General features: G+C 33.6%; 2 protein-coding genes across 8 annotated transcripts in view; both read right to left on the bottom strand.

The window, feature by feature from the left end:
- LOC144433984 (ras-associated and pleckstrin homology domains-containing protein 1-like) overlaps positions 1-14,958 on the bottom strand; it is a 63,852-nt gene extending 48,894 nt beyond the window's left edge. For all 6 annotated transcript variants that reach the window (XM_078122415.1, XM_078122420.1, XM_078122419.1 and 3 more), the window contains exon 1: positions 14,805-14,958. In XM_078122415.1, the coding sequence (XP_077978541.1) occupies positions 14,805-14,806 (2 nt within the window). In that variant the 5' untranslated portion in view covers positions 14,807-14,958. The remainder of the gene's footprint in view (positions 1-14,804) is intronic.
- Positions 14,959-17,796: 2,838 nt separating this feature from the next.
- LOC144434646 (kinetochore protein Spc25-like) lies at positions 17,797-24,987 on the bottom strand. 2 transcript variants are annotated; one of them, XM_078123149.1, is made up of 7 exons: positions 24,967-24,987; positions 21,793-21,982; positions 20,286-20,351; positions 19,534-19,680; positions 19,036-19,140; positions 18,429-18,521; positions 17,797-18,020 (listed from the first exon to the last, which is right to left on the bottom strand). In XM_078123149.1, the coding sequence occupies exons 2-7, from the start codon at positions 21,947-21,949 to the stop codon at positions 17,899-17,901; spliced, it is 690 nt and encodes a 229-aa protein (XP_077979275.1). In that variant the 5' UTR covers positions 21,950-21,982; positions 24,967-24,987; the 3' UTR covers positions 17,797-17,898. The 2 variants fall into 2 exon arrangements, with proteins under 2 accessions (XP_077979275.1, XP_077979276.1); XM_078123150.1 differs by having other exon boundaries at positions 24,881-24,972.
- Positions 24,988-25,042: the final 55 nt, after the last annotated feature.

Here is a 25,042-nt window from a genome sequence, read left to right on the forward strand (position 1 = left end):
TTGAAATATACACTGCAATGAGCACACTTCACCAATTATCAATCAATGGCCAAACATGCTAATTACATTACAATGCTCGCAGCCAATGCCAGGTCTTTTAGCAATGAAAGAGCCGTTCCCCACTGCCAATTTCAACTGGGTAATACAGTTAATGATAATTATATCCAAACACTAGACTATTTTGATAAGATGGCTAGACTTGTAGACCCTCCCCCCCCCCCCCCCCCCAGGTTCAGTAAAACTGATTAAATTAAATGAAATTGACAATGCCGAGAATCAATGTCTTATTTCCTTGTCTCTTTTAAGATACCCTTCTAATTATCCCAAGTCAGCCAACTGTATTTAATTATAACATGCCCAATATCACAAATCCAATATGGGATTTGGAGGTAATTTTTTTTCCATTTAATACTTTTGTTTGCCAGCATACTCCAATAACAACGTCAGATTCTATATTTTCTCTGTGAATTCATTCATTGTGAGGCAATCATGTATTGATAATCACATGCATTGCTTTGTGATACAGCAAAATGTAACTGGGTCACAACCATATCTTTCATGTTTGTATTCCGTCAAGTTCATGATAATTATCGCAGCATTGTCAATTTCATATAGTCCACAGTCACAATCTGATTAAAATCTTATGTAGTGAATACCGTTTGATTTCTTTATTTACCTCTTATTCCTTTGTTTATTGTTTACGATTTTGTTGTTCTGGGCCAACAAATAACAATGAATGAAGGACATAGAGGTAACTAAAACAACTGAACGATATTCCTACATCAGATTGTAATCAGGTTGATACATAGTCACAGCTTTATCCTTTAACATCGTTAATCTGGTACATCAACAAAATTGACAAATCCCTACATATTTAACTTATACATTCCTACATCCACAATATTGTCAATTTCAAAACAAGTTTATGTGTTAATTTCATACATCCATGAAAACAATGCCAATTTCAAACACTCAAAATAAAAAAAAAACATTAATTTATTAAATCGATCCACAACATTCTGACAAATATGTACATTTGAACACTTGCCTGTCAATTTCATACACCCACCATAGTCATGTCAATATTGCACCCATCAAAACCATGTGCTGCAGAGCCTAGAGCATATACAAGCTTGCGTATAATGACAGTAACACATTTCACCTTATCCCCAGCTTCCACTGGGATTTACAGGGATTACTATGGTGATCCCGCACGGAAGTTCTGGATAGATTTTGAACGATCAAACTGACTGTTTTATACCAAAACATGTTATAGTAAAACATACTATATGCTCTCCTACACAACCTGACTATTCTCTACTGTATATCAACTCCATGTCAGTTTGTGAGGAATGTTAAATAAAATAGATAGAAAGAAAGAAATAACTGTTTTGAGAACAAATTACACAGGACACAAGTGAAATAAGAAGTGTACAAAAAGGCATTGCAAAGAAAGAAGGTGAAGTTTAGCATTGATTGACAGCAATACAAAGAAGAAGAAGAAGAATGCTGTGTGTGTTTTTTCAACTATCAATACCACTAATTCACAGGAGTACTTATAACTAGCTACATTGAACATGACCTTGTACATGCATTACAGAGACTAACTATTTCCACTGACTTAGTCACCTCACTAGATACCATCTGTGTCAAATATGCATTGAATTTAACTCGTGTCAGTCAAGTTTAGAGATAATACTAGGCTTTGACCTTTGACCTGATATTGACACATAATGAAAGAGATCATTGTCAACAGTTTTTATTCTCATTCAATATTCAATTTAGGCGTCTTTTTACCTGAAACAATCATTCATAATTTTGAAGCGGAATAAAAAAAAAAGGCTTCCATTACTAGTACTTCTAATTTTTCAAAATGAAAACAATTGTATATGAAATATGATATCCCATAATATTTCTTCCATCATTACTTCACTTCGTTGGTAAAGGTCATCTATTTATAAATATATTCAATTTCAATGTTTGACCTTTTATTATGTTAACATCAACTCTGACTCATAAATTTCATTTTTTGACTGCTTGTTTATTTTTGTTAAAACAGTTTAAATGAAAGTTTTTATATCTTCAGGATCATATGCCATAGGTATCAATCAAGTGCTCTGATCAAGTGGTTTGTTAATGGAGCATACCATTTTTATATAGGTAGGTACCACTATGCATGGAGGGACAAGATAATGAAGACATGATCATGTAAATTTCTGCCCATGAAATAGATATCATCTGGTGAGACTTTGATGATGTCATACTTCATAATATACACTCTAATATATTAGTTTGACCTTTCATGTCTTGTTTTATGATGGTTTATGTCTTAACTGTTGGTTTTAACGCCAACTTTTGACAGGTTTATGTATATGTTCATGTCCTTGTATGATGTGTACTTGCTATTGCTTAGAACTAACCTAGAGTCAAGTTGTGTACAGATTTTGAGTATCATCTCCCTACAGCCTAGTATTTTGCTAGACAGTTGTGTATTCAACCTAAAATGAAATGACTATTCTATGCATAGACCCTCCACAATGGCTCAACTGACTTAGATACTAAGAAGCAGTGTTGTGATAATGATTACACTGACCATTGGCCTGTCTATGAAAACTGATTAACATCACACGAGAACATTAACTTACGAAGCTAGGTCACATCTCTCATATTGGGTTGATTAAAATTCAGTACGAATTTGTGCTATTTTCCAGCTGACGTCCCTTCACAGAAGTAAAATCTTTAGTTCATTTCCTGTAAGCATCAATATTGAGCAGAAGAAGTCAAGATCAATCAAGTGAAGGTCCTCGAACTGTGTCGTACATATACTTGCATAATTTGTGGTAAACACTTACCAGAAATTATTCACTTTCAAGTTTCAGACAAAGTTCAAAATCAGGAATTCGAAAGGCTTACATGTTGTAAGTAAGGCACACTAATGGACAAGTAATTCCATGCCTAGTCTCATGTGTTTTCCAAATGAAGTGATAAAGTAAAGACATTAGATACTGCTCCATCAAACTTAGACATTGGTGTATGTTTCATTCATAAGCTAGCTGTTGACATCGGTATTAAAAACTCTCCTTTATTAGAAGGTAAAGATGACTATAGATAATAAACACACAATGAAATACATTTGTACAAACACATATGGCATGCATAGCGCATACACACATACATACACATACATACACAAACACAAACACACACACACACACACACACACACACACACACAAACAAACACACAAACACAAACACAAACACAAACACAAACACAAACACAAACACAAACACAAACACAAACACAAACACAAACACAAACACAATTTTGCCTAGATGGTTAACAGTGTGTGTGAAATGGTAAATACTGATCCTTGCTTGTAACTTCTCATCCAAGTTCACCATTGACACATCTCCCTTTCTACAGTGCACATCTATGTTCCTTAATCGACATGCAGTCAGAGGAACACTATAATGGTTAAATGGTTGCCATGGCAACCTACTAAACCCCCTCCAGCCATACTCTGCAATAAGAACCACAGCGGAAAGAAACCTGTGACCTTTCGCAGCAACTCAATACTTTTCAAGGATTCTTCAATAAAATGAACATGATTATGAGTGACTTGTGGTACGAAATGAACATTCCCTTAGAAATGAACGCCTGTGGGAAGGCTCATTCAATTTCATTTGGACACATCAATTTCCAATTACTTGTTCCACGGAGTCATGATTTTTCGAAATTGCCATGTTTTGTGTGTTTGTCACTTTCTGTAATTTGTTTCTCAATCTATTCCTAAAGAAAGTATTAGACTTGTTGTTCATTTCTTCTTCAAATTATATAAGATTATGACTTGGTTTGGGGACTTCCTCAAATGAACTACATCTCAATTGATAGATATACAACTAACTTCATTCAAAATACGTTATCAATGGGATGCAGTGTTCTAGTTTGAATGTATGCAAATTTGGGAAATTGGTAATAGGGAAAGTAGCAGAGTGGAAAGATAATACAGCAGAGATTAGGCCTGGAAGTGATGTGATGTATGAGTTTAAGCCTTGAAGTTATGTGATGCATGGGTTTCCTTTGGCTTTTATTTCAGCAATGTTCTGAAATATCCAGGTTAGGAACTGTACATTTTATGATCATATCTTTTACAACCCCAGCTGTTGGTTTCATCAAGCCCTTCAAGTCAATGTCACTTTTTGAAATTAACTTCATCTTCAATGAGATGAAGACATCACAAAATGTTATAGCCAAAGTTGAGAGGTCACTATGCAAGTAGGTTACAAATAAGCCTTGATTTAAGGACACATAACACCTGCCACCTGCCAACAAAGTGAGGACAGCACCAGGGCCTGTCAAAATTATCCATCTTCCTTTTTTCAGTACATAAACTTTTATAACTTATGCATTCAAAGACAATGCCTACTTTTATATATAGTGTTTTTGAGATTGTTTTCTTTCTGGTTCAGGTTTAAATAAATTGGAAACAAACACTATTAAACCAACTGCTGAGCCACTAAAAAAAGAAATTTCACAGAAGAGTGGCATATTTGAATTATGTATACAGCGCCATGTTATTGGTTTGATAAAATTACCACAAGGGGAATCCATCTTGAAGTTGAACCAACTCCTTACAAAACACTACCTACACTACAGTTACATTCTCTAGTGGATTCCATGAACATTCCCAGAATATCTGGCCTTCCATTACCCAATGTGACAACTCATTTACGATATATTTCATCACAAAGATCTCAGTACAACTTTTTACTTTCACTTAGAAATTCCTTAACAAATGAAGTATAGATAATTGAAACAACTTATTCCGGTGACAACCTGTGGTGAACTCACTAGACACTCTATTGGCAATCCCTTGAGTCCTTTTATGGACTCTAGGGATATAACTCTTGCTGCTATGGTAATTACAGAAAACCAAATAAATGTAAGGGTTATCTGAGGTCAGTCTATCAACCAGCACACTCTTTGAGTACCAGTATTCCATACACATGGTGATGTTCAAACATATTATATATTTAATACTGACACAAGTAAAGCTAAAATAGTTTCTTTACATTTTTGAACATTGTCATTCACTCCCTCTCTTTTTGGCAGACTATCATTGAAGATATCATTTTGTTATACAGTTATTGTACATGGACCGTCACTGTGGTAGTTGTCAGCATGTACTCAGGCCTCCTACTTGCATAACTTCATCATGAAAAAAATTCTGTTTGCGAACAAGTGTCAATGCTACTGCCATGACTGAAGACATTGTCAACAATCCAGATACTTGCTTATTGCTATTTGTTGTCCATTTGTTGTAGTTGGACCGTCACTGTGGTAGTTGTTATCAATATAACATGTAAGTCGACAGTCAACAAGGATGAAAGCTTTACACACAGAGCTCTTTCTAAATCTTTTTGTGTTCGAAATTGAAAAGTTTAGACTACATTAATAAGTCAACATTGTTCATGTGGTATGATTTGATCTTATCACTACACTATATAGTTTTGATAGGTAGTCTGTAAAATCTACGTGTAGTGGCATCTATCAGCTATCACTTCTGACAAGGACTGAACAACAAGACTTATCTTACGGTCGATTAGTGTAAATTTCAAAGCCAGTTGTCTGACAGAGCAATGCAAAAAGTCCAGAACAATGTAATCCTTGGGGGTCGACTGATAAGATATAACACTATAAAACCATAACATAGAATTGAATGCCTGGCTTTTAAAGTAAAAAGCAAAGAACAAAGCATGAACCATTCTTGTAACTTTTCTACAGGTTAAGTGGCATCTAAAACCTCAACAGATCAAAATAAAGCACATTTAATATCCTTGGAGAGGTAACACATCTGACTGTAATTCAAGCATAGAGTGAAAACCGAACTCCATTGAGTGTTTTCCTTTATCCAAGGTGCTGTTAAAGAGTACTTGGCATGAAATTGAATAAAAAAATCTGCACTTAGTTGTAGAAATACAAAGCTTTCTAAAAACAACCTATTATGTGTGGTTGTAATCACAGATCAGTATTTTACTAACTGTAAAGACCATATTGTCAAACATTCATTAAATTATAGACCTATGAATAATTCATCATGGGTACACACAAATGTTTATAAATGTGTATAATTCAGTGACAAATGTGAAATATAATTGGTTTCTAATTACTGATTTAATCTTTTTTTCTGAACACCTGAAGTATCTTAGATTGTACAAAGTCTGCAATACAAATTTTATCATACAGCTAGGAGGTCTTGACTGAGACCCAACTATTCTTAACTCCCTAGCTTGGTTTTAAATGTATTACTTGGCCATTAAACCTACATTTTCCTTTGGCCAGGATCTGATATACCAAAGGCTACTAAAGGGCATTATTTGAGTAAGAACATAACAACAAGGAATCCAGACATTTTTCATATGAGATATAATTCTCTGATATGGAATTTATATATATATACTACATGTATACATAAATACTATGACAGAGATTTAACATTACAAGTATAGTTATCAATTTTAACAAAGTACTTGGAATACTGTACATCAAAATTACATCTGACTGTATGTTAGCTGTCATCAATGTTTATGAAATTGATGTGACTTAATTTCACCATTTTGAAACTGACACGTTAATCCATATTTTATGTCCATTCATGATATATGAATTGAGGAGGTCACTGTAACTAATATTATTGTTGAAATCTAAACTATGTATCTTTCAAAATTAATCAAAGGTCATAGTAATATGTGGATCTGTAATCGACATATCTATTTTCCTGGGCTGTGCCACATCTTTGAAATTAATACACAGTCAGATATATCTTTCCCTTCACTAGTATTTCATTTCCCTTATCTGATTTGAACACTACCGATGAGAAGAACAGCTTGAGAACTTAGACCTGGTATTTATTCACTCGTTTATTCAATTTGACCTGATAACATAGCTGTACTAATTCATTTACTCTATTAGGGTCACACTATTTATTTTTCTGTTTCTCGTTACCCGACCAACCCAAATTTTCAGCTCCAACATCAAAATAAAATATTTTTTATCACCCACCCTTGTTATTTTTCAGAACAGCACCCTCTCTGGCAAGAATAACCAAGTGTCTGGATTGTTGACGACATCTACAGTCATGGCAGTGGCAACAACACTTGTTCACAAAAAAAGCATTTTTTTCATGATGAAGTTATTCAAGTAGGAAGCCTGAGAACATGCCAATTGTGTAGAGAAGCTTGGAAAGAGTTTGTTACCAGGAAACCAATAAAAAGAAGATAGAGAGGAGGAAAAGGAAAGGCAGAGAAACATGAAAGAGATGATTTTTTATTTTTATACTTTTTTTTTAATCAACCGACCAACCCATAGTTGCCATGAAAAGGCAATGAGAAACATAAAAAAAGGGTCACTCTGCCTGCTAGAAATCTCCTACTTCTACCTTGTAATAAGTAAGATGCAAAGACTTAGCTAACAAGTCAAATAATTGCACAGACTGTTCAGTCACCTGTCAGATGAAGTCTTACATGTAATCTTTGGAATCTTTAATCTGTTTTCACTATATATGCATCAATGTTGCCATTAATATAGTGTTAGCATTCCAACACTATCTGTAATTGAATTTTACTCTAGTTCCAAGCCGCCACAATACTAACACAGAACTCCATGTATTAAATTGCATGCATGTTTGTAGTGTTCACTATGTCAGTGCTTTCATGAGCAAAGTGAGTAAAAATACAATAGAAAACATTGCAAGCACTAGTGCAAATATCCCTGAAAACCAACACTGATGCTGATGTATGTATGTATGTATGTATGTATGTATGTATGTATGTATGTATGTATGTATGTATGTATGCTCGCACGTACACATGCACATATTTATGATGCACATATGTATAATGTATGTATGTATGTACGTATATGTACATGTATCTAAGTGTCCACAGATATATGTTCTCATTATTTAAATATGTATTAAGAAGGTAAAATCGTTGTCACATTCTGTTTCCCTGTTTTCTTTTCCCTCAGGTACTTTTCCATTATTAATTCATCATTAGATACAAATGAGAAATTGCTGTGACTAGTTTGTTAACCTTTACCATATAACCTTGCTAACTGGTACCTAGATACTCACAATGTGTGTGTGACAACTTCAAGGCCTGTGATAAACAGAAATTCTAGGGATAAGTAATTTAAATGGTGACCTTTGACCTTCTTCTTGCTATTACTAACCATGGAGAATGATTACAAGATTGAAATAAGGAAACAGGGAATTGTGAAGGTTACGAAGTTCAGTAACTGTTGTAATAATACATGTCTGTAGGAATTAGCTTAAAATTAAGCACACTTCTCTTCCAGGGTTGGCAATGCATAATCAACAACACTTTAATAATTATTAAGGACAATACAAGCTATAGTTACTTTGGAACAGTAAATTGGAAATGAATGTGACATTTCAATCCATCTACTACGGACTTTGATTACGCAAGGTCCTTTATCGTGTGATCAAGCTTCCTGGTAGATAAATCGAAACATCTCATTCATTTACAATTTACCATTTCAAAGTGACTATACTGGACTATCCTATTGGTTCTTCAGACTGTAGCAGCTTATTTTTCCCCATCATACAAATATTGACTAAAAATTTGGAAAATTCAGTTTCTAGTATATTAATTAGTTTTGAGGTTTACAAAACACACAAATGCTTTAGGTCATTTTGATCCAAGTTAAACTCTAGCAATAAAATTACTTTATTCTAAATGATTATTAATATTGATAAGTCTGACTGCATTATGTGAAATACAATGCATATATCAATACACATTCATATCTGTTGCAGCTGTTCATTTCCTTGGTGAAATAATCGCCCAATTGCACTGTGTTATGTAACTTACTCAGGAGTGCCTACAGACAGATTTCTATCTCTGACTACAACATATTGTCAAGTGTTATCTGTATGCTTCTGTTTCATTATTAAATTCATACCTGGCTGGTCAGTCTCACCAAAAAAAGTAAAAAATTCTGACATGAAAATTATTAATGCTTCACAAAAAATTTACATAATGGATTTCATAACGTTTGAACAAATATGTTACGAAAATATTTGAATAATTGTGTTTATCAATATATCACTATTATCCCTGACCCAGTAACAATAGATGAAATATGCTACCTATTTTAAACATGCATACAAAAACTGATAAGGAATTGATACACAAATATTTATATATGTAGATTGTATTTTGTGTGATTTACTGTTGACACTACCACTCATTAATTACACACATTACAGGCTAATTTATTTTTAATGAAGTATACATGATAAAGTAATGAATTCTTAATCTAACAGACCTTCTGTAGCATGTAACTTTATTTTATGATTTTGACATTAGGTCTAAAAAAATAATTGTTTGGTTCCAGTTACCCGACCCCACCTAGTTTTTCACTGCTGACCTTACATATTTGAGAAAAAAATCATAAAATCATAAAAATTTTGAAGTCTCATGAGAAATAGTGGATGTGGAAACTGACATCAACTTAAAAAGACAAAATAAAACTGTTCTTCCACTCTGCAATGGCTGTACATCTGATAGGAAGAAATAAGCAACAGAGACCATTTGGAAAACAATGGAAAACCTGAACTAGACACACACACAGAAAAAAAATACAATAAAATAAAATTAAAAAATCTACCTACCCCACCTATTTTAAAATTGAGCGTAATTAATTGGAACCACACAATTTTTTTATTAGGCCTTAGCAGGCCTCTTATGATAAAGTGTTCATCAAGAACAGCACATAGGTAATTCTACCTACATTTTACCCTGTCATTTAAGTATGCAGTAAAAATTTAACATCTACTAAAATTCCAGATGTTTTTATAACTAGTTTATATACTGGGTTCTAACTATCATATGAAAATAAATATCTACCTGTCTTCTAACTGTATATTTTAAAGGTTACATACACACAATTTATTCAAGCAGTTGATAGCTACCACAGCTCCTCGCACACTTAATACCTGAGTTCCACTACAATTTACCTATTAATTGATCATTGCACTGCAAAACGTATGATATGACAGCTCCTTAAACGTGCACAAGGTTATCCACATGTGCAATATTGAGCTAAATTGTTTGTAACTTACTGTTGTCCATTTTGTGGCTCGAACGAACGTAAGACAAGATTGACGGAATAGACAAGATGTAGGTTGAATTTACTGTTTTAAAGTTCATTTCTGTATTTTATATAGTCATTAGTAAGGGTAAAGGTAGTTATTCCCAAAATCAGTCTGCATGAAATCTGTGTGTAATCTCGGGGTTGTAGATAAGGAGGAACCATAGTGGAGAGTGTTTATTTCCAGAGCTATTTTCAATGCTGTTACACTATTGCTGTATATGTGTATATGGAACAATCTTAACATGATGATGTCTACTGTCAGGAATAGCTGTTGTTGGTGTCACTCTCAATCTGATTAAAATCCGATGTAGTGTACACTTGCAATTTCTTTTTGGCTTTTACGTTTACTGTCGTTTGTTCTTTTGTGAGCACACATTACATACATCTGACAGAACACCATAGGTTTCCTGAATCCAATCTCATACTTACGAGTAGCCAACCAGAACTGTCACCGTTCGAAATTGAAAGAAAAAGAATGACCAAACAATAACGATAACGATCAATTTCTGTGCTCTGTGCTTGTGCTCTTCGAACAGAGTGCTCTGAAGTACTGAACCCGTATTTTTCGGCATTTTACGTGTTTCCATTAGTTGAGTAAATTCACTCGGTGTTCTCGAGTTGTAACGAGTGCTCACAAAAGAGGAAATGACAGTAAACATAACAGCCAAAAAGAAATCGTGAGTGTACACTACATCGGATTTAAATCAGATTGGTGTCACTCTCAGACCCTAATATTATTACCCATACAAAGTATACAGACACAAGAAGACTATAAGAAACCAACACCTGCACATTACTCCTTAGAAATTGACAAACTGATTCATACCCAAACATGCAAATAACATCGATTCACAAGACCTTGCCAGATTTTCAATTGAATTAAGTCTTGAATGCATTCATTGATATACTATACAATGCCACCAACTTATCACTAATTTTTAACTCACTCAATATTTATCCATGACACATACTTTTTTAATTCACTTTAGTTAATAAAGTCATTGTTTTTATCAGTTTGGTCATGAAATGTGTCATCAGAAAAAACTGGTCTCCTACTAATACTATGTCTACTACAGATAAAATAATATACTGAAAAAAAATGATTGATAAGCCAATAAATGAAAGATTTGTCCAATTCTGTATGTTATTTATTACAGCAATTCAACATGTGTAATCATATTCAGAAATATATCATGAAAAGGAGTATGTCCTGTCATGACTATGTTACAAGTGTGGTCCATGAAGAAGTACTGCAAAGATATAAAATTCAAATTCTGAAATCCAATTTTTGTATTCTATGACTACAACTTATATCTTGCTGTCAACACATTCCCAAGAAATGGCCACAGCTTTAGAAAAGTGAGCCAAGCCCAACAACATTTAGGTCTCAAAAATAAATTTGGACATTGATATTTAAAAGAATTTCAAGCCTTACTGGTGTCTTGTTTCAGGCCAGGGTTCAAGGGTCATACCTCCTGTCAGAGGAAGCTAATCAGTCATAGAGGACATGTGAAATGTCACAATTCTCTTTCTTTTGACACCCCATCAACACAAACCTTTGTCACTTTCACTGTTTCCTACATCATTTCTTTGATACACCTAAAGTGGCTTTCACACCAGGATACAACATGGACTTTCAGCCCACATAATTTGAATACAGAATTCTAACTTGAAATGAATGCTGAAACATTATCCATTATTTTTGTGTCACAACACCTATCCATTTCTGTGTCCATTTCTAAGGGTAAATAAACTTGTCTTTAGTTCATAGGCTCTTAGCCTTCTTAGCTGTAATTGATATGATAGAGTGACTTTCCTTCCAGGACTCTAACCACATCCAACATAATTTGAACATGGAATCAAAACTGACATACACACTGAAATATCCCTCTAGATCTGGAAATATCATCCCTGTTTTTTGTGCCACAGCACTGAAACACAGCACTGAACACAGCACTGAACACAGCACTGAAACACAGCACTGAACACAGCACTGAAACACAGCTGAAACACAGTGATAGAGGGGGACTGTGAGTGAAACAAAATATTGCGTGATTCACCACTATTTTTATGCCACAACACATATCCATGTCAGAGTTCACTTCATAAAACTCTCAAATGTCAATCATTTTTATGAACTGCTTTCTCTCCTGGACTCTGACCACATCCTACATTATAGGTGTATCATATTCAGACTGAAACAGACACTGGAAAACACTACCAATCATCCTAGTACAATGACTTTCTCTATTTTCATGTCCATTACATTACAGTGTTCATTTCTCTGTCTAATTCAATACGTTAGGTAGTTAAAGTTTCATTATGGTAAACTGACCCAGTTCATCTTAATAATTCATTCCGTGTTCCAAATTAGAAAACAATTTGTGTACTTCCCATGTCCTTTTTACTGCTTTCAGTTCTCAATATCATATTACACCGGACATTTTCCTTTGCCAGTAAATTAACAACGTTCGAATCACACAATATTTCACTTTGATAAATCTTATCACTTGAGTCATAAAATAGAACAGTATTTATATCTCACAAGGAATAAATATAAAACATTTTATGAATTAAATGATTTCTTTTCAATGGAATGTGGGAATAAAGGATGGCAATAAAAGTTCAATTACATACATCAGAATACAACACTATATCGATATAATTTACTCTCATATAAAAAAAAAACCAGTTAATCTACTAACTGTCTTCTGAATTTTTGTCCTATTTGAAAGAACTTTTAACCAGCAATTTTATACACTTTCTTTTGAGACATTTTAATGGTGGTTTTTTTCTGTGTTTTTGTAACTTGTATTATTTTTCATTTTTAGTTGTTAGCTTGTTGTACAATGCACTGAGACATAATGTAACACATTTCTTTAAAAATTAAAATAATAATAAAAACTAACTAACCCACAGCTACCCATTATTTCCGTTGTGGAATATCTGCATCACCATTTGTATATTTCTACGTACAATTTGTCTATTTCTGGAACACTTCCTTGTATATTTCAACACAAAAACTTGTCTATTTCATTCAAAAATATAATTCTTAGTTTACTATTTTGATATACAACTAATAAATTCATCCGTTATGTCTATCACATAAACTTGCAACGATTTGGATATTTTGATGTTACAATGCTCAAAGAATTAAAATGTTACAAAAACAAGTCCCATTTAAACAAAATAGAAAATATTTATTAATTAAAATAAAATTTATTAATTTACTAATCCTGAAATTATTAATTCATTTAATCTTATCCTAATATAACATTTTTAATTTTTACTATATCTAACTATAGGTGTGGCATCTTGACATTTTTTCTAGTTCATCCTGTTTTTTAAGTGGGACAGTACCCTCTAACTTATCCTCAGCTCATAAACAAATACACTATAAACAATAACGAGTCTACATAAAGTACCACATCATGGCTGTATATGGACATCATTAACATGAAGGTCATATTTAAATGAAGGCATAATAATTAGGACACATCAAACTACTACTTGGAACTTTTGAGGAACATCCTGCCATTGTAACTTTTCCTGTTTTATTTCACGACATGTCTACACAATAATTTCCTCAGAAACTTGCTTAATTCGTGTTAATTTCTCTTCACTTCCCTGTTCACATTTTTTTCCAAAAAAAGTAATAACTTTTTAGTGTTACATTTTCAATGTTTATGTGATTTGTTTTGTTTTAGTTTTCACGTTTGTTTAAAACTACCTTACAATTTACAGGTTTTTCCTTGAAAGGTCCTCCTTTTTCTGATAGCTTGCTTATCTTTTCAAGTATTTGAACTTCGCGTATCATATTGAACAGTTTTGGGAGTTTATTTGTTCAGCGCGCTGACATTCTCTACCTCCAGATTCTACCAGACCATAGGTCTTGGATCTATGACCAGACAATACTCGACGGTTTCGATGGCATTATGTAACGTATCAAAGTGTACTTTTTTACGCCCAAGTTAATACGGTAAACAACTCCACGAAAAGTTTACTGAAAAACATCGATCTGTTGACATACGACCAAGTCACACCCAAACAGACCGCTCACCATGACAAACCATATCTATGTATGCGTGGATGATCCTTTGCTACCGTAGTCCGACCCCCGAGAGTCTCGTAGCAAAAAGGGGCGGTCAAATAACATCGCATGGCGGCCCCTTCAAGAGAGAAACTTCAGTTCATCGCCTTACAATTTTGACATATCTCTGTCATCATCTATGGTCATGCTATTTTCTCTGACACTGTCGACATCGTCCAACATAATCTATGTTACATGGCCTCTCTTTGCAGAGGTCAGGTCGTGATTTAGGCCAAATGTGAGAATGAGTTTGAACCTGTTAGTGTTACTGTCAAAGGAAACAATCTTTGATTTAAATCGAACAGCGTCTATGAAATAGCTGTCACTGCTAATGTCATTTCAAAGGGACGATAAAGACAGTCTCTGTAATCTAGTTCGCTGACTTCCTTACATTGATAAGATAGCTAAAGTAAATAGGAACCGTTGTATCTTTTTACACATTCTTCCACCGAGCGTACAGTGTTTCCACCCCTCGTCGTACGTACGCCTATGTAATGCGAGCCCATGCTAACTAGAAGTGTGAAATACTTACATTTTTCACGTGTGTCACTGTCAACGCTCCTGTGAACTATTTGGTGTCTTAATATCCAAGTTTATCAGTACGCCCGATTAGTTGTAGATTTGATCGGAATGCAGAAAACGAGTATGTCTTGGTTGCAGAGCCTCTCCACGGTGATGCATTCGAAGACGTCGTACAGAATGACTTCATTTCCGTTTCCGGGGGCGTGGTCTTTTATGTTCGAGACAAGTTCCTCCGTAGCCGTGTAGCAGACGAGCAGATAGTCGGACGACGCCGCGGAGGAGTTCCACAAATAATCTGGAGATTTTTTTCAAATCACGAAAGAAGGTTGAAATCAGTGTTTATTGTCAAAGTCCGGTTGTCAAAACGTGAACGGAAATCCGTTTTATTCAAAGTATAATTTCAAAAAATAATATAATGTGTAATTAAAACCGAATTAAAAACACCATCAATTATAAGTAACATTGGTTAATCTTAATTGCAATCAATATATTTTTATTGATCGTTTGATGATAAGATATCTAATTAATGTAAATTTTGTAATCAGTTGAAATATTTACATATCAAATGACAATTATAATTCATTTCAACTTTAATGCTAACCTTTCTTGTCTTCCAGATTCAAGTCATGAAATAAATAAAATTAATTGTAAAATCATCATTTTCTATCAGATCAGACATTTCAAAGCTAGAGTAGAGTGAGTGTTAGTATTACTTTCCATTTTCTCAAGTGTTCTTTTTGATCCAATCATATATATACCACTGAGCCATAGCCAAGTTCTATTTTGGTACAGTAACTATGCAGTCTTTACTGAATCATAATAACCTGAAATGCTATCTTTATCTGTGTTATATGAAAGCATGAACATTGTATATTTTATTCATTTAAACCATTTAAAAAAAAATTTTTCAGTCTGCTATACTTGGGGCAACATGTAGGCATATCGAATAAATAAATAAATAAATAAATAAAATAAAATAAATAAATAAAACAGACAAAAACACTTTGCATTAAACCTTAGCACTCCCATAAACTTACAGCCTTAGTATATTATTTTGATCATACAACCAACAATCTATTTACTCAAAATTGTTTAAAATACCAGTAATTACTCTCTGTAGAAACTGTACATGTTACTTAGATGTCCTTGTATAGTAGCAGGTTGAAATTATGATTTATTGGGGCTCTGATTTTTGGGTGCTACATGAACATACACACACACAGGTGATTCAATACTGTTCAGGGTGTATGATATTATGATTAAGTCATCATATATAACAAAACTTAAAAAAAAAAAACATTCCAGTTGCGGCTAGTGCAGTTGAAATGTTGAGTTTGGGTAAATAACATTGGAAATTTAGGACTCTAACAATATTGGCATATTTTCAGTACAATGTCTGTAAGTACATATGTACATTTCTATATACATGAATGTCTTTTGCAACTGAAACATATACAAATGCAAATCAATTCTGGTTTTCTACATTCAATTGTCCATATGGTTGTTTTTATGCCATGTTTTCTTACCTCAAATCAATCACTAACACTCATATGTACATTTCAAATTCTACATAGATACACTAACACATATACTCACACATACTGACAAACATGAAAGGTTTAGTTAACAATACATAACAGCCTGGGCAATATAGTTTCATTGTGATTATGTATGTATTTATTTCTTTGATTGGCAATTTATTTACAAAAAAGTTGATAAAAATAACTGCAGTAATTCTAATTTACATTTTTCAATCATATATCTATTAAAAGGTTTATAGAATTAGTCATTATTATTTTACAATCAAGTCTAAATATTGAAGTCATGTGGTTTTTTCCATCATCTATAAAATTAATGTAATTATGCTGTTCATCAATGAATGAGTGGAATTTTAATCTGAAAACAGAAACCAAATCTTGTCTGAATGTATTTTTCTCTAATGAATATATGGCATACATTAAAAAATTATATATCTGCACATACTTTGGTACACAAAAAGCTCTGGATAACATCTGTAAGTTATTTCCTAGATTGAAAACCAGATTGGAAATAACAGTTGATAAGTGTGACTGAATATATACAACTGAATATCTGCTAGATCGAGTTGGAGCCAGATTTATCTACAAATGTGAAACCGCACAGAACATTCAAATTCAACGTCTTGACACTTGGTGGCGCACTTATAGAAAATTGAATTTACATATCTTGACACTTGGTGGCGCACTAACACTTGACCATTGGTGGCATGCATACTGCTCCGTCTTTACATTCACACACATTATGGCTTGAGATTTACCGGTATGTCAGCAAGTATTTTGTTTCTGATAGTCAGATTTGACAGGCAAACAAAATTACAAAGTATCATAAAATAAGGCAGATATAAAGCACTTCTACAATCTTGGCAGATAAATTGTTGACCTCAAGAGACTGTACACAATATAGAAGAATTACATATTCTACAAAATAAACATTTTGTAAGTTAAAGAATATAGTTTTGGAATTTGAGATATATTGTCCTAGCATACTGTTTTCATGTTGTCAACAGTTTTGAGAGTAAAGTTACTAATTCAATGCTATCAAAATTAATTCAGGGTAACATGGCCCTAAAAAATACTATTTTGTTGTTCATTATTCAAGTAATCACCAAATTCCAATCTCATTTTTTTCTAAAGGAGCAAAAAAAATGAAACTAACTTGAATAATGCGTCTATGTTCTGGACTATGCAGTATTGTGTTGTCAAATATTTTTCTTGTTTGTTTTCTTTTTTTGTTTACACTTACTTTTACTGAAGGCATGCACAAGATAGTGCTGAACACAAAGTAGTTGGGAAATGTTAAAATTGTACATTGTCTCACACAAGGATATAGAAAATAGCAAAGTATTGCAAACAGTTGTTAAAGTCAAACTCAAGAGGGCATACTTTAACAATACATTCCACAAAACAGATATCACATCTAATACCAAAAAAAAATATGATTTTCTGATTTTTTGTATTTTTTCTGATTTTCCCCAAGAATAAAAAAACACAAATGAAATAAAGCAATGTACAATAAAGGAAATTAATGAGATGTTGTTTTGTAGAATAAAAGAGAAATGGTTTTGATTAAATGACCATTTCCCTAAACTTTCTCCTGATGTTGATGACAAAGAGTGAGAAATGATTTGTCTTGTTCAACTTCTCCACCATTTCTTCAAGACCTTCCACCTGTGGCTCACATTCTGTCACTAAAAGAAAATAACACAAGACAACAATAAACAACAGTCAATGTAAATAAAATGGTTGTTTTCTCTTTCAGTAGAGTCAACTCTTGTAAAAGGTTTCTTTAAAAATTGAAAGGCAAATAAGAAATATCAGTGTGTATTTTAAAAGTAGTATCACCAAAATCTACCTGAAAATGACAAGTGTTTAACCATAGTTTTCAATAAAAATTAACAATTTATGGTTAAATATGACAATGTAACCAGATAACTCCCCCTCTCTGTTACCTGGTTGTCCAAAATATAGTTCTTCATCAAAATAATGACAATTTCTGATCAAGTATGGTGATGAGCCCCCCCCCCCCCCCCCCCCCCTTCTACAAAAAATTAAGGATTGTCTTGAACCAAGTTGATTTCAAAGTATGGACAACTGACCTTCATAACCATCTGTGACCTTGACAGTGAAGGAATACTGTCTACTTGCATCATCTGGGTCTATGTTGGTGAAAACAACTTGGATTCTTTCACCTGTGAACAATTTGGCAGAAAAAGGAATATCATTACAGGATTCCTGAGGAATGAGGAAGGAATGAACAACGGAAGGATACTAATAGCTCTTTAGTATAGTGACTGGTGATTCCCAACTACCAACACAGGTCAAGTGCAAGGTGAAGACAACAGTCAATAGGATTGAACAAGTTTCAAATGTACATTTCACCATACAAATATAACAATGGCGTTCAATGACTGAATAATGCCAAAACTCCCTCCTTGAATTAATTTTGTCAAGTTTATACAACTATGTCTGAGACATTCCTTTAGTTGAAGATTCATTTTGATGTCAACCTTCATCAAATCAGGGTCTAATAACTCTGGATGCAAACCCAAACCCAAACCCAAACCTACCTTACCCTCAATCCCCAACCTATCCTATACAATCCTATACACTGTAATAACTCTTCCAAAGATTGATGGGACTACCCTGGTATGGTACACAAGTTGAAGTGACAAAAGTGATAACGTGAGGAAATAGAAAACTTACTGTCCAGCTTTTTGAAGTCAAGAGACATCCTGTCTGTGAAATACTGCGCTGCTTTCTCCAATTCACCCAGTTTAGACTTGGTATACTCTTGTTGTGTATGCAACACTTAATAGTGGACAAAACAAGAAAGCTAAGACATTAAAAATCAAAAACTATACAAAATGAACTCAAATCATCTGATTGAACTTAAATTTTGGTAGCACCGTGTGTGAAATGAAGAACCATAAAATATTTAATTGTCAATTCCCCCTCTTTTTTGGCATTTGGAACTATATGTTCAAATATTAAATTATATATCCTTAAGCTTTCACAAGTCAGTGTAATCTAATCTTTATATAGTATTAAAATGCTGGCAATCAAAACACATGTTTCCTATCACCACTTGTTTCTGTCTCCTAGTGGCAAGGCAGTACAGATTACTTGTATTTCCAAAGACAAAACAAAGACATATTTCATTTGTAAAACAATAATCTAATAGTACAGACTTGATTTGCTTACATTCTTTTTCTCTGGCGTTCTTCTGTTGATGTGTTTTTAACACTCCACATTTATCTTCTGTTTCCATCATTATTTTTTGGCTCTGTATTCTCATCTCTTCCAAGTTCTTTTTCATAACTGTCAACTTGTCAATTTTATCTTGCAGGGCTGAATGAATGAAATAATGTATTAGACAAATGAACAAATGGTGAAATGTAGTCACAGCAAATATAATTTACGACACAAGAAAGTTAGTCTGATAAAAACAATAGAATAGAATATATAATATCGAGGTTCCTAGTTATGTCATAATATTTAAGTACAACCCATAACACCAAAGTAAAGCATTTTCTGGAACACACATAGGACCTATCTGCAGGGATCTCTCCCCAGGTAGCCTATACTCCTTACACCTGCTGGTGATCTTCCCAGCTGCAAGTGGTGCTCAGTAGCCCCAAGATAGTGAAAGTTTGTGTTTTCTATTTTAAATCATTTACTTTTAGTAGTTAGATGTTTCCAGGACATTAAAACTCAATTTTTCAAAGACATAATGGCCTGTCACTACTTCATTCTACTTCACACATAACAGTAACAGCTACCAAATATGTAGGGTATAAACCATATACCCTACACCTGGTGTAGGGTCTATGTATAAACTAATAAAGATTTGATTTATCCAGCGAAAGGTAATTATCCTTCTTCTGTACAAATACATACAAATACTTCTATATCAAAATTAACCACCTAGGTTACAAGTATAATCAATGTCTTACCTTGTTTGCTATTCTTTGCCTGTTCCTGTAGGGCAGAGTAGGCACTACCCAGGGCTTCCATGTTGTCTGTAAATATCATTAATTAAGAAACAGTTACAAATGAAATCTTACTAGGTATGGTGGGAATACACATCTGAAAGTACATGAATATTTCACTATTAGACATCATTACGGTAGTGTCATGAATATTCTAAGTTAATAATTCATCAAATTCTAAAAATAACATACATATATTTTTTGTATAAATTATCAATAAATAACCATAACATACATGGCTATACTAATGACACTTGTTATATGGGTATTAATTTATCATCTATAATTTTTTTTTAATATCATAAATAATACTAATTATGGCAAAGACATAATATCACCTGTTTTCTTGGTAGAGAATACTGGTGGTTTATCTGAATATTGCATCAAGTTTGTAAAGTAACCACACAATGAAGATTGATAAACAGAATTTTGTGAAATGTAATATGATAAACATTTTCAAGTAGTTTACTGTTTAGTACTTTAGTACTAAGTACTTTCATTGAAAACGGTACATATATATATATGTACCGTTTTATATATATATATATATATATATATATATATATATATATATATATATATATATATATATATATATATATATATATATATATATATATATATATATATATATATATATATATATATATATATATATATATATATATATATATATATATATATATATATATATATATATATATATATATATATATATATATATATATATATCAGTGTGGTCTTAAATAATACACATTGTCACCAATATACATGTAATTTTAGATATTATTCAAAGTGAAAATATTGTAGTTCCAAAGATCAGCTTTGTCAGCTGGTGGCGTTATATGCAACAATCCCAGTGCTATCTCAATGCTCCTAGATGAATTGGATGATGGCCAAGGTCAAGGGTTAAAGGTCAGACATCAGTCATGGCGGTATGAAAAATATTGCTACTGACTGGCTTCTATTTCATCAAGTGACAGATCAGTGTTGGAAAGTAAATGTTTTTTAGACACAATACATCTATCATTTTCAGTTTCTGGGACAGAGGTTGTCATGTCGATAGGTCAGTGTAGGAGTTGAGTATAGCTGGACAATTGCCAATAAAGTAGGCAAACATCTAAACAAAGCTGTGATGTGGAATTAATACACTAACAAAACAACTCCAAAAAAAAAATATATGTGGCTAACACTTATCAATTGGTGGTTTTTTGTTTTGTACTTGTAGCTACCACATTTCTGTATTCTACAAGGAGTGTAACCTAGCAACAGAAAAAAGATTATGACTTCACATTTTTCCAACATTATGAAGTCAATGCAACTTGTCAGGTTTAGAATGTATATTGTCTTGTTCATACATAAAGCTCATTGTATTTAAAGACACACTATTGATTGTTTTACTGTCAAAATTTTGTCAAAACTGATTTTCTGAAATAGCAACTGAGGCATACACACACTGATGTCACCGTACCTTGACCTTTCTTGATGGCATCTTCATGAGTCTTACATACATCATCTAAGTACTTCTGCATTGGTTCTCCTGTCCATTGGTTCAGTAACTTGTCTTTGACTTGGTCTACAGTTCCCTGCAACCTTTGAAGCTCAGCCTGGCCCTCTGCTTCCAACATTGTAACACAGTTCAGTGTATACCGTACGGTTATCTGTAGAGGTGAAGTAAACAAATTCAAAAATCCGTTGATGAGCTTCAGTTCTCAACAAGATATCTTTCAAAAATACCTTATTTGAATAAAATTTGTTCAAACTTTGATGAGTACCCTAAAAATTCAACACCTTAGCATGAAATTAGAAAATAAATACATGTAGTTTTGGCTGTAAACAATCATTCCATTCATGGGTTGATAACAAATTATTTATTAACCCTACCCCAAAGTCCTCTGTGAGAGGTTGACAAAGTGGAACAAAGGTAGGGTGACAAAAATCGATAAAACTGGGTTCAAAACAAGTCTGTGTGACAGTGACTGATATTGAATCAATGGAAGAGTTATAACCGATAACAGAGTGTCTATAGTAAGTGTGCAATACCCCATAGTATTGTACAGTATATACATACAGTGCTAACACAGTAGCTGTACAGCCAGGGGGAGACAGAGTAAGCTGAAACTCAATTCTGACGTGTCCCTCTCTTCTCTTCTCTCTTATTTGGAATTATAGAAATGAATTCCACCCTCCGCCACTATGATTCCCAAACCTTGGTAAATGGGAGTGACAACAGCTTGCATCAAGTCCCAGCTTACTCCATCTGTAAACAGTCACTATACTATAGTATAGTTGCCGTGTGAGCTGTCAGCTCTCAAGTCATTATTGTATTGTACAGCACAAAATGTCATAGGAAACCAACTCCTAAGAAGCCTTCTAAGTAAATCCATATTGCATATTTATGATATCATATACCTGTAGATGTCTGATCAGGTTAGGGAGAGAGGCCGAGGTCTAAAAGAGTAGAAAGGCTGAACAATGGCCAATATATTGAAATATGCATTTATGATTGGCACAGCTGTGTCAGTTATGATTGGTTTCTATAGAAATTGTACCATCAGTGTTTAGGTAATAGTATATATATGTGCAACAATTTTTTTTTGTACTGGGTACATACTTTAGATTATTAAAATGTAGGTGTGAAAACTGGTTGTTTGGTAGAGCTATAGAAAAAGTTGGACCAGAACAAAAGAATGGTTCCATGTAATGCTTATTACATGCAACATAACACTAATGTAATGATTCAGGATTGAAACATAGCCCTTGGAAAGGAAAACATATCTTCCTCGTCTGTGTTAAGCATAGACATTTCTCTCCAAGAGTCCAAGGTCGGTTTTAACAAGTGCAGACTGTTTGCTAGTATAGTTCCTTTATGGTATTGTTATGATTTACACCTCCACTCTTTACTTAGAAACCACATTTGCATCTAGACTAACTGTCTGCAACATCTGTTCAAATACAACTTGAGAATAACCACTGATACACTTTTCTTTAGTGTTGTACAACAGTAACAACATGTACATGTGAGACCAGTCACTCTTCAGTGTATCTATCATTCATAGCAGATACAACACTAGTAATCTATATACTCAGTAATAACATTGAATAATGAGTTTCAAAATACAATTTGAAGTCCTAATTTACTATACATTTATGTTATTTTATCCTGTCTTAGTCTGCCATATTTCATTTACTTGCTGCATTCAAGTACAATACATGTTTTGATACCTTGAGGCTATACAATCAATGTCTCCTTCATGTGTAACACAATGCATGTTGTAACTATATGCAAAGTAAAAAAGCTCCACAGCAAAGCAGGGAATTGACTTGAATTTGAGTCAACCATGCATGATGTGTTAATAAAGTTCCATGGCTCAATGACTGAACTAGTCTTAGCTACATGCGTAACACAAAAGATGAAAGCACTCAATAAAAGTACAAGATTTAAACACCCCATGGTGTGTTTCCATCTATTGATTTCACATTTCTAATGAATGTTTCAAAATCAAGCCTGGAAGTGTTTTACAACATGATGACCTGCGCTATGAGAGAGCACATCAAAGCTGAGCTGAGCTCCTTTAGCTGGTATCAACAATGTGAACCATGTATTTAGTTTGTCAACAGAGCAGACTGTCAGGTGAGCAAAAATCTAATTACAAACTGTGTTATTTCTGAGCTGTGTATTTTCACTGTGTAAAATGAAAGAAAATGGCAGTCTGACATGACTGAATTGCAATATTCACATTCGCTGACAATCTTGTTATAGTTTGCACCTTTAGTTAAAATTGTTTTCAAAAATAAAACTTCAAAGTAAACTAACCCCTGGTATTTGTGAATAATATTAATAATTAATATTCTGACAAGTCCATGCTTGTTATTTGTCTTCAAAATAACTCAAATCAAAAGAATCAAAAACAAACAAATGAACTAGAAAATGACCCAAAGGAATTTACATAATTACCAGAATGTCCCAGTGGTCTCATACACCTTGGCTAAAACTGCACTGGCGACAAAAAAATATGGATTCTGGTCTCGGCGGCGAGTCATAAACACGCACAATTTTCCCTAGCTTACCCACGCTGCCACTGGAGCGTCGCGTCGTTCTTTTTAAAGATATTATGACGTCGCCAGGTGATAGATTCGAAAGGTGGATGAGGGCCAATAAAGTGTTTACAAAAGGTAACAATCGGTCATTTCTCATTCATTGTTTACATTGTACCCGTCACAAAGAAATTATGTAAATTAGAAACACAATAAACATTCGGAATGGTAACGGTACACCCCTACCGTTTGATTAAGTTACAGTAACGAGGGCATATCTTACTGCGATAAAATATATATTGCTTCTGTGACTCGACTTCCGAGGTCGTCTTCAGAGCAAGAATCGACATTTTTTCTGCTCTGGTTACGGCGCAATGCCACTGCCACTCACTGCCAGCAAATCGACCACTGACTCGCAATGACTCACTCTCTTCTCCATTTTAGTATTCAATCTGTGAATAATCGACGCCACTGTTTGATAATCTAAAATAACAGCTTCATGGTTGGAATTACACACTTACTCAAATATGTGCAACTTAGTCAGTCAAGTCAATAAGAAAGCTGTAAACATCGCTTGGACAGCACAAGAATATCGCCAAGTACGTACCTTCGTTCAAACTATGGCGGTGTTCATGAGCTCAACCAATCATGAAAGAGTGTATCACGTGATACACAGTTATGAT

This window comes from Glandiceps talaboti, chromosome 4 (assembly GCF_964340395.1).
Source record: "Glandiceps talaboti chromosome 4, keGlaTala1.1, whole genome shotgun sequence".
Taxonomy (NCBI): domain Eukaryota; kingdom Metazoa; phylum Hemichordata; class Enteropneusta; family Spengelidae; genus Glandiceps; species Glandiceps talaboti.

Bases quoted from the DNA above. Each gene is read 5' to 3' on its own strand.
- LOC144434646 (XM_078123149.1), bottom strand. From the start codon at position 21,949: ATGTTGGAAGCAGAGGGCCAGGCTGAGCTTCAAAGGTTGCAGGGAACT. The intron at 20,352-21,792 runs GTACGGTGACAT...TGATATTTACAG, and splicing joins TGCCATCAAGAAAGGTCAAG to ACAACATGGAAGCCCTGGGT. The intron at 19,681-20,285 runs GTAAGACATTGA...TCATTCATTCAG, and splicing joins GGCAAAGAATAGCAAACAAG to CCCTGCAAGATAAAATTGAC.